The sequence below is a fragment of the Callithrix jacchus genome, chromosome 20 (genome assembly GCF_049354715.1).
Source record: "Callithrix jacchus isolate 240 chromosome 20, calJac240_pri, whole genome shotgun sequence".
Taxonomy (NCBI): Eukaryota; Metazoa; Chordata; class Mammalia; order Primates; family Cebidae; genus Callithrix; species Callithrix jacchus.
Genome location: NC_133521.1, coordinates 25,556,434 through 25,568,935, shown reverse-complemented (window position 1 = coordinate 25,568,935; position 12,502 = coordinate 25,556,434). Strand labels below are relative to the sequence as shown.

Sequence of the window (12,502 nt, the reverse complement as noted above, 5' to 3'; positions counted from 1 at the left end):
TAACAGCCAATCTCACAATCCTCGCACAAACTGTCTTAGAGTCAGGGCTCAGGCCTCTGTGGGGAATCCAGGAATCTGCCTTCCACCTCATACATTTGGACAACACATCCGCTTTCCTCTCTCTCCCTCCCTCTTTGCCTTGTCAGCACCCTAGAGACCTCTGCCCCCTGCCCTGCGGCAGGCACCAACACGCCAATCCCCATCCATGGACATACCACTGAGGCCTCTCAGCTCTCCTTCCCCAAACACTGCAAACCAGCATTACCATGCATACCTGGCTGCCAGGCAAACTTCCCAGTCTCCACGGGAATAGGACCAAACCTTCCTCACCTTCATCAAGTCCCCACCTCACTCCTGTCAGCCTCATTTCCAGTAGAAGACTGGACACCTCATGAAACAGGTCTCTCAGGCATGAAACCTCTTGGCTTCCCTCCTTCCATCACTTGCTCCCTGTTCTCTTGATAGTGAAAAGGTCTCACAAGATCTGATGGTTAAAAAAACAGGAGTTTCCCTGCACAAGCACTCCTCTCTTTGCCTGCCACCCTTCACATAAAATGTGACTTGACTATTTTTCTCACTCTTTTACCTTTTCTGTCATTGATATCTATGCCCCAACACATATACCCAGTTCATAAAAGTATGTTTTCCCCCAATCTCCTCTTAAGTCCTCCATTTCCTCTACATAGTGGCTTTTTCTTTTTTTATTTTGTACATTTTTTATTTTTTGGTAGAGACAGGGTCTCACTATATTACCCAGGCTGGTCTTGAACTCCTGGGTTCAAGTAATCCTCCTGCCTCAGCCTCCCAAAGTGATGGGATTACAGGTGTGAGCCACCATACCAGGCTTTTTTTTTTTTTTTAACTTACAAAATTTTTTTTTTTTTTAAAGAGATGAGGTGTCACTATATAGCCCAGGATGGTCTCAAACTTCTAGGCTCAAGTGATCCTCCTGCCTTGGCCTCCTAAAGTGCTAGTATTACAGGCATGAGCTACCATGCCCAGCCTCTTTTTATTTTTTATTATTATTTTTTTTTTAGATGGAGTCTTGCTCTGTCACGTAGGCTGGAGTACAGTGGCGTGATTTCGGCTCACTGCAACCTCCACTTCCCAGGTTCAAGCAATTCTCCTGCCTCAGTCTCCTGAGTAGCTAGGACTACATGCACATACCACCATGCCCAGCTAATTTTTGTATTTTTAGTAGAGACAAGACTTCACCATGTTAGCCAGACTGGGCTCAAACCCGTGACTTCAGGTGATCTGCACGCCTCAGCCTCACAAAGTGCTGGGATTACAGGTGTGAGCCACTATACCCAGTCTCTTTTTATTTTTTAAAATAGAGATGAGGTCTCACTAGGTTGCCCAGACATGACATGAGACTCATCTTTCCAACTAGCCCAGGATATTCCAGAATGCCTCTGTGCTACAGGCTCCTGGGCCTTAGCAGGGTTCACAGGACTCATGAGTATCACATACGTTCATCTCCTCCAGCCTTTAGTGAGCACCTGTAAAGTCAATTCCCATCTGTCTCCCCTAACTCCCGACCACTCCCACACACAAATGGAGAAGAATCTGCACTTGTGGAGAAGCCCACCCAGAAAAATCAGGAGCCCCTTACCTCACAGTAAACAATGTCTGCTCCATAATCCAAGGCAAGCAGCCGCATTGGAAGAGTCCCTACCCGAACCATTGGGGCCAGAATCAGCTTGTTATGGTAGCACAGAGAGAGGCTATTCACAATCATTCCTCCTCTGCTACAGCCTGAAAAAAAAGAGAAAACAAGAGTCAGAAATTCAAATGGAGAAAATCTCTCCTGGTAGCAAGAACAGGCTTCCCTTCCTCCTTCTAGCACACAGCAGTTGGTTTTCCTTTTCTTTCGGTTATTGGTTTGGTTTGTTTGAGACAGTCTCATTTTGTCACCCAGCCTGGAGTGCAGTGCAGTGCTCACTGCAACCTCTGACTCCTGGATGCAAGCAATTCTCCTGCTTCAGCCTCCTGAGTAATTGGGATTACAAAGATGGGGTTTCACGGCTGGGCGCAATAGCTCGCACCTGTAATCCCAGCACTTTGGGAGGACAAGGTGGTGGATCACCTGAGGTCAGGAATTTGAGACCAGTCTGGCCAACATGATGAAATCCCATCTCTACTAAAAAATACAAAAATTAGCCAGGTGTGGTGGCAGCCACCTGTAATCCCAGCTACTCAGGAGGCTGTGGCAGGATAATCATTTGAACCCAGGAGGTGGGGGTTGCAGTGAGGCAAGATGGTACTGGTGTACCCCAGCCTGGGCAACAAGAGGGAGACTCTGTCTCAAAAAAAAAAAAAAAAAAAAACATGGAGTTTCACCATGTTGGCCAGGCTGGTCTTGAACTCCAGACTTCAGGTGATCTGCCCACCTTGGCCTCCCAAAGTGCTGGGACTGCAAGTGTGAGCCACTGCACCTGGACTGTTTTTCTCTTCCCTGAACATAGAAAGTATAGATGCACATTCATTCATCTAATAAATATTTATTAAGTGCTTAGTCTGTGCCCATCACTGTCCCAGTCTCCTGGGATACATCAAAGAAAAAAACAGACAAAAATCCCTGCTCTGGCAGTTTTCATTCTTTTTTTTTTAAACTCTACAGTGGAGTATCTGAGAGAGTTTTCATTCTAGCCAGGGAGTATAGGCAAAAAAACAAACAAACCAAAAAGCATAACAAATAGATAAACTATATAGTTTGCTGGGAAACTGGTAATGCTAGAGCAGGAGAAGGAAGACTAAAAGTGCTAGGGATGGGTTGCAATTTGAAATAGAGAAGTCAATACAGGCTTTAAAGAGAAGATTTGATCAGTCAAGACCCCTAAGAAGAAAAAAAAATTGAGCAGAGATTTGAGTTACTCAAGAATGCACAGCAGAGGAAACAGCCAATGCAAAGGTCCCAAGGCAGGAGTTTACCTACTGTGTTAGAAGAACAGCAAGAAAGCCAATGTGATTAAAGCATATCATGTGGCCAGGGACAGTGGCTCACACCTATAATCCCAGTACTTTGGGAGGCCAAGGTAGGTGGATCACTAGAAGTCAGTTTGAGACCAGCCTCGCCAACATAGCAAAACCCCATCTCTACTTAAAACATAAAAAATTAGGCCGGGTGCAGTGGCTCACACCTGTAATCCCATCCCTACTTAAAATATTAAGAAATGAGTCCACACGAGGTGGCTCACACCTGTAATCCCAGCACTTTGGTAGGCCAAGGCGGGTGGATCACAAGGTCAAGAGTTTGAGACCAGCCTGGACAACATGTTGAAATCCTGTCTCCCCTAAAAATACAAAAATTAGCCAGGCGCGGTGGTGCACACCTGTAATCCCAGCTACTAGGGAGGCTGAGGCAGGAGAATTGCTTGAACCCAGGAGGCAGAGGTTGCAGTGAGCCAAGACTGCGCCATTGCACTGCAGCCTGAGTGACAGAGCAAGACTCCGTATCCAAATAAATAAACAAATATGCATATAAATAAATTAGCTGGGTATGGTGGTACATGCCTGTAATCCCAGCTACTCAGGAAGCTGTAGCACGATAATCGCTTGAACCCAGGAGGCACAGGTTGCAGTGAGCTGAGATTGCAAGATCAAGAGTATCTAAAAAAATAAAAAGTATAGAATGAGAAGAAGCGAGACCAGGCACACTGGAGCATGTTTATAATCCCAGCACTTTGGAAGGCCAAGACAGGAGGGCCAGGAGTTTGCAGACCAGCCTGGGCAACACTGAGAGACCCAGTCTCTACAAAAAAAAAAATTTTTTTTTGAGATGAAGTCTCACTTTGTCACCCAGGCTGGAGCACAGTGGTACAATCTCAGCTCACTGTAGCCTCCACCTCCTGGGTTTAAGTGAGTCTCCTGCCTCAGCCTCCCGAGTAGCTGGGACTACAGGCATGCACTGCCATGCCCAGCTAATTTTTATATTTTTAGTAGAGACAGGGTTTTACCATGTTGGCCAGGCTGGTCTCGAACTCCTGACCTCAAGTAATCTGCCTGGCTTGGCCTCTCAAAGTGCTGGGATTATAGGCATGAGTGACCATGACCAGCTGAAAAAAAAATATTTTTTTAATTATCCAGGCATGGTGGCATGTGCCTATAGTCCCAGCAATTTGGAAGGTTGAGGCAGAAGGATTACATGAGCCAAGGAGTTTTAGGTTACAATGAGATATGATAATACCACTACACTCCAGCCTAGGAAACAAAGCAAGGAAAAAGAAGGAAAGGAAAGAGTCAGAAACACAATGTTAACAGCAATAAGAAAACAGGACACAATGGTCAGATCATGTAGAGCCTTGTAGGACACCCAGAGAACTTCGTTAGCTCTGCATGAACTGTCTCATATTTTTACATGATCATAATGACTGCTGTACTAAGAGCAGACTATCCGGGGGACAGATGCAGGAAGGCAAGGGAGAAGGTAATTCCATAATCAATGTGAAAAATGATGGTGGCTCCATCAGACCAAGGAATTGGTAGTGAATGCGGTGAGAAGTGGTCATATTCTACGAATACTCTGAAGGGAGAGCCAATAGGAAGAAAAAGAAGAAAATCAGAATCTCATGTCTCAAAGATAACTACTGCTAATATTATTTATTCTTTTTTTTTTAGACAGAGTCTTGCTCTGTCACCCAGGCTAGAGTGCAGCAGTGCAATCTCAGCTCACTGCAACGTAGCTGAGACTACAGGCTTGCACCACCATGCCTAATTTTTGTATTTTTAGTAGAGATGGGGTTTTACCATTTTGGCCAGGCTGGTCTCGAACTCTTGACCTCATGATCCGCCTACCTCGGCCTCCCAAAATGCCAGGATTACAGGCGTAAGCCATCATGTCAGGTAAAATATTATTTATTCTTTTGGATCTACTACTAATGAGCTAGCATGAAAAAAAAAAAAAGAAAAGAAAATAATAATATTATTTATTCTAACCAAATATGGTCTACTCTAAACAGTCACAAAGAGTACAGGCACATGCATGAATTATAGCTCATGCTATAATTCCAGCACTTTCAGAGGATGAGATAGATGGATCGCTTGAGCTCAGGAATTCAAGACAAGCCTGGGCAACATGGCAAAACCCCCCGTGTCTACCCTAAAAAAAATACAAGAAAAAAAATTAGCTGGGCACAGTGGCTCATGCCTATAATCCTAGCACTTTGGGAGGCTGAGGTGGGTGGATCACTTGAGGTCAGGAGTTCAAGACCAGCCTGGCAATCATGGTGAAACCCCATCTTTATTAAAAGAAAAAAAATTTTTTTTTTAATTAGCCACAGGTGGTGGACTATATATCTATAGTCCTAGCTACTTGGGAGGCTGAAGTGGGCGGATTGCTTGAGGCCATGAGTTTGAGACCAGCCTGATCAACACAGCAAAATCCCATCTCTACAAAAAATAAAAACAATAAAAAGCCAGGTGCAATGGCTCATGCCTATAATCTCAGCAGTAAGGAAGCCATGGTGGGCAGATCGCTTGAGTTGGAGATGGAGATCACCTTGGAGTTGGAGATGAGTCTAGGTAACATGGCAAGACCTCATCTCTACAGAAACATAAAAATTAGCCAGGAGTAGTAGTGTGTACCTGTAGTCCCAGCTACTTGGGAGGCTGAGGTGAGATCACCTGAGCCTGGGAGGCTGAGGTTGCAGAGCTGAGATAATGCCACTGAACTCCAGCCTGGATGACAGAGTGAGAACCTGTCTGAAAATAAAAATAAAAATAGGCCAGGAATGGTGCCTCATGCCTGTAATCCCAGCACTTTGGGGGGCTAAGGTGGGCAGATTGCTTAAGCTCAGGAGTTTGAGACCAGCCTGGGCAACACGGTGAAACCCTATCTCTATAAAAAACAGAAAAATTGGGCCAGGCACAGTGGCTTATGCCTATAATCCCAGCACTCTGGGACGCTGAGGTAGGTGTATCACCTGAGGTCAAGAGTTCAACCAGCTTGGCCTATATGATGAAACCCCATCTCTACTAAAAATATAAAAATTAGCCAGATGTGGTGGCACATACTTATAATCCTAGCTACTCAGAAGGCTGAGGCAAGAGAATCACTTGAACCCGGGAGACAGAAGTTGCAGTGAGCCAAAATCACGCCACTGTACTGCAGCCTGGGCAACAGAGCAAGATTCTATCTAAAAATAAATAAATAAATACAAAAATTAGCCAGGCATGGTGGCATGTACCTGTAGTCCCAGCTACTTGGGAGGATGAAGTGGGAAGATCGCTTGGTCCTGGGAGGTTGAGGCTTCGATGAGCCATGAGCACTACACTCCAGCCTGGGTGACAAAGCAAGACCCTGTCTCAAAAAAAATTTTTTTTAATTTTAAGTAAAAACAATTTTAAAAAATAATCTCTGATCCAAGGTCTAAAGGAAGAGAAAGTGTTAATCAGTCCAATAAGTGGAGAGAAAATCTTTCCAGGCTGGGTACAGTGGCTCACGCCTGTAATCCCAGCATTCTGGTAGACAGAGGAGGGCGGATCACCTGAGGTCAGGAGTGGCCAACATGGTGAAACCCCTATCTCTACTAAAAATACAAAACTTATCCGGGTGTGGTGGCACATGCCGGTAATCCCAGCTACTCAGGAGGCTGAGGCAAGAGAATCACGTGAACCTGGTAGGCAGAGGTTGCAGTGGGCCAAGATCACGCCACTGCACTCCAGCCTAGGTGACAAAGCAAGAATCTGTCTCGAAAAAAAAAACATCTTTCCCATTTCATTAATAGCACCTCCAGTCTCCCAATTACTCATCCTTAATCCATATTCCCCACATTCAATCCATCACTAACTCCTGTTGAAATAAACTTCAAAGGCCGGGCGCAGTGGCTCACGCCTGTAATCCCAGCACTTTGGGAGTACAAGGTGGGCAGATCCCGAAGTCAGGAGATCGAGACCATCCTGACTAACACAGTGAAGCCCTGTCTCTACTAAAATTACAAAAAACTAGCTGATGGCATGCACCTATAATCCGAGCTACTTGGGAGGCTGAGACCACAGAATTGCTTGAACCCAGGAGGTAGAGGTAGCAGTGAGCCGAGATTGCGCCATTGTTGCCTGGGCAACAGAGTGAGACTCCACCTCAAAAAAAAAAGAAAGAAAAGATAACCTTCAGCCATGCACGGTGGGAGGTCAAGGTGGGCAGATCATTTGAGGTAAGGAGTTCGAGACCAGCCTGGCCAAGATGGTGAAACCCTGTCTTAAAAAAAAAAAAACCTTCAAAACATAATTCTAACCCACATGCTTTACTATATCCCAATGGCCACCACTGTGCACCAAAAACCCTCTGCTCATCTCTTGCCAGGACCTCAGCACAGCCTCCTAATGAATCTCCCCAAATCTACTCTTGCCCCTTCCTATTCATTCTCTTTACAATAGCCAGCATGGCATCTTAAAAAGGCAACTCTCCCATTTATACCTTTCAATGGCTTCCTGCTGACTTTAGGAAAAATCCTAAAACCTTCTAATGGCCCACAAGGCCCTGCGTGATCACTCTGTACCCACCTCTCTAGCCTTACCTTGTGTCTCTCTCGCCCTCCCTCTCTGCCTTGGCCACTCTAGCCTTCCTTTTTTTTTTTTTCTTTGAGATGGAGTGTCACTCTGTTGCCCAGGCTGGAGTGCAGTGGTGCAATCACAGCTCATTGCAACTCCTATCTCCCAGGTTCAAACAATTCTCCTGCCTGAGCCTCCTGAGTAGCTGCGACTACAAGCACCTATCACCATGCCCGGCTAACTCCTGACTTCAGGTGATCCACCCAGCTTGGCCTCCCAAAAAAACTGGGATTACAGGTGTGGGCCACTGGGCCCGGCCACCCTGGCCTTCCATTAGTCTCCGACACCAAGCTGTCTGCTGCCCTGGGGCCTGCCCACTTGCACTTCTGTCTGGAATATTCTCCCCAACTTGGTCACGCATGCTCATGCTAAGGTCCCTTATCCTTGAATATCCCCTTTGTGGAGATGTGCCCCTATAGAAAATCAAATTCACGTCCCTGGTCCCATGCTTTCCCCACACCCTACATTTCTCTGCAGCTCAGTTATATTCCATATGTCCATACTGACTGCCATAGTTTCTTGTTCAATTCCCAGCTCCTCCAGGAGACCACCAAGACAACAAGCCCTACAAGAATAGGAGTGTGGCTGGTTAGTTCACTGCCAGGTTTCTAGCACTGAACCGGGAACCTAGCTTATGAAGTGACTGCTTCATAAGGTGTGACTGAACACCCACCACTCTGGTGGCCAAGAGGACAGCTTCTCAAAGGGTGGTTGGTCTGGGAATTTCCTCTAACACACTGTCAGAGGTACCTGACATACCCTGCCTATAAGAAGGCTCTTCTGGGAAAAAACTAGGCAGCCTGAATGCCTTTCCCAGTTACTGCCACAACCACTCACCCTACCCTGAGGTCACACTCACATCACCACCGTAATCAGTCATTTCCAATCTCTTCTACCATTCCTTTTAAGGGCTGGTCTCCTCTACTACTCACAATTTCTTAGACAATAACCTTGGTCAGGCAGGGTGGCTCATGCCTGTAATCCCAGTACTTTGGGAGGCTGAGGTGCTGGAATTACAGGCATGAGCCACCATGCCTGGCCTCCTGGCAACTATTAAAAGAAGAGCAACTATCTGTCAATATGCCATCTTCATCATAAGGTGAAAGTAAACGCTGGCCTGTTCATCACCAGATCCTCATCAGAGAGCACACAATTTGGCATATGGTAGATGCTTAGTGTTTGCTGTAAAAAGAAGTTCATGGCGGCTGGGTGCAGTGGCCCATGCTTGTAATCCCAGCACTTTGGGAGGCCAAGGTGGGCGGATCACTTGAGGTCAGGAGTTCAAGACCAGCCTGACCAACATGGAGAAACCCCATCTCTACTAAAAATACAAAATTAGCTGGGCGTGGTGGCACATGCCTGTAATCCCACCTACTCGAGAGGCTGAGGCAGGAGAATTGCTTGAACCCACAAGGCGGAGGTTGCAGTGAGCCGAGATCACACCACTGCACGCCAGCCTGGGCAACAACAGCAAAACTCCATCTAAAAAAAAAAAAAAAAAAATTAATGGGCCAAGTGCAACAAGAGCTATGATTCAGTTCACTTCAGTCACAGAAAAACTCTATCCCAGCCAAAGTGCATTTAAAGTGCTTTGTTATCATTCAAGTTTGGTTTTGGAGGAGACCTCCATTCTCTGGCTTATCCAATAAAGGACTAGAAGCCCTGTAGCCAACTTGCATGTGAGCTACCACTTGAGTGAACAAGATTCAGATAAGGAAGCAACAGGAGTGGAAGTTGAGCCCAATTCTGGATACTGATTAGGAGATAATTTGTAGGCAATAGGGATTCGTGAGTGGCTTTTGAGTCAAAGGGTAACACGCCATAACTGTGCTTAATAACAGCACTCGGGAAACAGAAGGTGTACCGGAGGGTAGAAGACAAAGAGGAGGTAGGGAGCTGGATTAGAAGGAAAGTAAAAGGGTCCAGGCATACTACAGCGACAATGACTGAAAATACAATTACCTGCGCAACAGCCTTGCTACAGGTAGGAAAATGGAGAAACAATGAAGGAATACTAACAGCACTTTCTTTTTTTTTAAGATGGGGTTTCACCATGATGGCTAGGCTGGTCTTGAACCCCTGACCTCAGGTGATCCACTCACCTTGGCCTCCCTCGTGAGCCACTGTGCCCGACCTAACAGCACTTTTTATTGTTGTAATGCCTTGCAATTCCCAAAGTGCTTCATTTATAACTGTAATTCTCAAGCCTGGTTATATCTGGAGAGGTTTTTCAAAATTCCAGTTTCTAGGCTGGGCGCAGTGGCTCACATCTGTAATCCCAGCACTTTGGGAGGCCAAGGCAGGCGGATCAACTGAGGATAGGAGTTCTAGACCAGCCTGGCCAACATGGCAAAACCCCATCACTACTAAAAATACATAAATTAGCCAGGTGTGGTAGCATGCACCTGTAATCCCAACTAATGGGGAGTCTGAGGCAGGAGAATAACCTGAACCTGGGAGGCAGAAGTTGCAGTGAGTCGAGATTGCACTACTGCAATCTAGCCTGGGTGACACAGCAATACCCTGTCTAGGCCTTACCCCAAATCAATTAAATCAGAATGTAAACTCCACGAGGGCAGGGATTTTGTCTGTTTTGCTCACTGTCAGTGCCTGGCACATGCATGGTGCTCAGGAAGTATTTGTTGAATGAATGAATGAATGAATGAATGACTATACCATTATTAACTGAGATCCAAGGAACACATTACGCTCCTGCTCCCAGGAGCTTAGATTTTTTCACAATAAGTATACCTTTCCTATTTCTAAAGCACTGCTTATAAAAAGTATCTCAAGAAACCAATTAGAAGTTACTCAATGAGTGAGGGGGAAAAAGGGTAGGCAATGACTAGTGATGTCACAAGAAGAAATTAGGGGCCATGGGCACAGATAGGCTCAGGCAAGCTTTAGCCCCTGTGAGATTTTTTGGTAATCATATTGTAAGGGCTCCAGTATAATGAGAAAACAACTATATATTAACCAGCTACCCTACCCTGGATATTTGAACAGAACCCAAAAACCCAAATGCACATACATACCTATTATTTTTTTTCTGATACTTCAGAATTACTTTGATATATTCGTTCTGGCTTTGTACAAGGAATTCTTTGTTTAGTATCTCAAAAACAGTGGCACATGGAAATGGATGAAACCTGTTGGGACAAACATCCAAGGAACTATTTAGATAAGGAGGAACCCTGAGTTTGTGGAAAGCATCATAAAAGTAACATGGAATTGGGCCAGGCAAGGCAGCTCATGCTTGTAATCCTAGCACTTTGGGAGGCCAAGGCGTGTGGATCATGAGGTCAGGAGTTCCAGACCAGCCTGGGCAACATGGCGAAACCCCATCTCTACTAAGAATTACAAAAGTTAGCCGGGCATGGTAGCATATGCCTGTAATCCCAGCTACTCAGATGGCTGAGGCAGGAGAATCCCTTGAACCCTGAAGGCAGAGGGTGCAGTGAGCCAAGATTGCACCACTGTACTCCAGCCTGGCTGACAGGAGTGAGACTGTTTTCAAAAAAGAAAAGACTCCAGCCATTGTCAAATGTGGTGACAGGGAAAGGCCAAAATCACCCTTGTTTTAAAACCACTATCCTGCCAGGCACGGTGGCTCACGCCTGTAATCCCAGCACTCTGGGAGGACAAGGTGGCTGGATCACGAGGTCAGGAGTTAGAGACCAGCCTGACCAACATGGTGAAACCCCGTCTCTACTAAAAATACAGAAATTAGCTGGGCATGGTGGCACATGCCTGTAATCCCAGCTACTCAGGAGGCTGAGGCAGGAGAATTGCCTGAACCTGGGAGGCAGAGGTTGCAGTGAGCCAAGATCAGTGGAGCGAGCCACTGCACTCCAGCCTGGGCAACAGAGTGAGACTTCGTCTCAAAAAAGAAAAAAAACCCACTACCTTATCCAATGACTATTCATTCACCCATCACCACTCCAAACGTCCTCTTAATACTTGAGGATGTTTTCTTGTGGGGAAAAGGCCTCTCTCTTCCTCTAGTTTATCTGGTAACTCTCCAGAAAGTCTAATTATGTAGCACAAGGGTACAGTCTATTTAAAACTGTGACAGTTTTTCCTCATACTATTCCAAAAAAACAAAGTTTTTATCTTGTCAATGATATTTGGAGACATTAAAACGTTTTCTCCAGATGTTATGAACCTCCCAGTGTTAATCCATATTTACCTTATCTCCCACCCCAGGCACTGCAGACTACAGAAAAGATCTGACACCCATTTTCCAGATCTGTTCAAGAAGTATCTGTTGTGCAGGTGGCTCATGCCTATAATCCCATCACTTTGGGAGGCCGAGGTGGGTAGATCGCTTGAGGCCAGGAGTTTGAGACCAGTCAGGCCAACATGGTGAAACCCTGTCTTTACTAAAAATACAAAAACTAAGCTGGGTGTGGTAGAGCGCACCTTTAGTCACAGCTGAGATCGCGCCACTGCACTCCAGCCTAGGTGACAGAGTGAGGCTGTGTCTTCAAAAAAAAAAAAAAAAAAAGTGAAAGTGTGACTCGTGTAAGTTCTTGTTTTTACAACCCAAATATCTGAATTCAGGTAAACTATTCCGCCTGACCAGGGCTACATGATAAACCACGTGCCTGATCACTTCGTAGGGTTGCAGCACCCTCCTTACTACTTTTGAAGCAATTTAGGTTTCTGACGGGGAAGCCAGAGGAGCCGAGCGGGATGCAAGAGGGGTGGGTTCAAGATGAGAAGTTGGGAGGGGTGACGAGGGAGTAGAGAGTGAACCTTGGCTGAAAAGGAAGGAAAGTAAGTGTGAAGAGATGACCCAGCTTGAAATAAAGCCTGAAGGCCTTACCTCCCACTTGAGAGAAAAGAAGCTGAAAGCCATCAGCTTGCACTCTGGGCTCTCAGTAGGAGGGGGTGAGGGGTTGAGCCCAGATCTATGACTTCAGACCCCTGTCTCTGCCCCTAGGCCTGA

The 12,502-nt window shown here is 45.9% G+C and overlaps 1 protein-coding gene across 21 annotated transcripts in view; it reads right to left on the bottom strand.

Moving 5' to 3' along the window:
* The window catches only part of DUS2 (dihydrouridine synthase 2), an 83,365-nt gene that overhangs the window by 41,185 nt on the left and 29,678 nt on the right, over window positions 1-12,502 (bottom strand). For 4 of the 21 annotated variants that reach the window (XM_078357524.1, XM_078357520.1, XM_078357525.1 and 1 more), the window contains exons 2-4: window positions 10,587-10,700; window positions 3,517-3,612; window positions 1,616-1,758 (exon numbers count right to left, since the gene is read on the bottom strand). Coding sequence is in view for 16 of the 21 variants with exons in the window: in XM_078357520.1 (XP_078213646.1) it covers window positions 1,616-1,741 (126 nt within the window). In the remaining 5 variants the exon portion in view is untranslated. Of the gene's footprint in view, window positions 1-1,615; window positions 1,759-3,516; window positions 3,613-6,188; window positions 6,302-10,586; window positions 10,701-11,973; window positions 12,036-12,502 lie in introns of all 21 variants that reach the window. The other 17 variants (XM_078357528.1, XM_008986099.5, XM_078357526.1 and 14 more) reach the window with 10 other exon arrangements.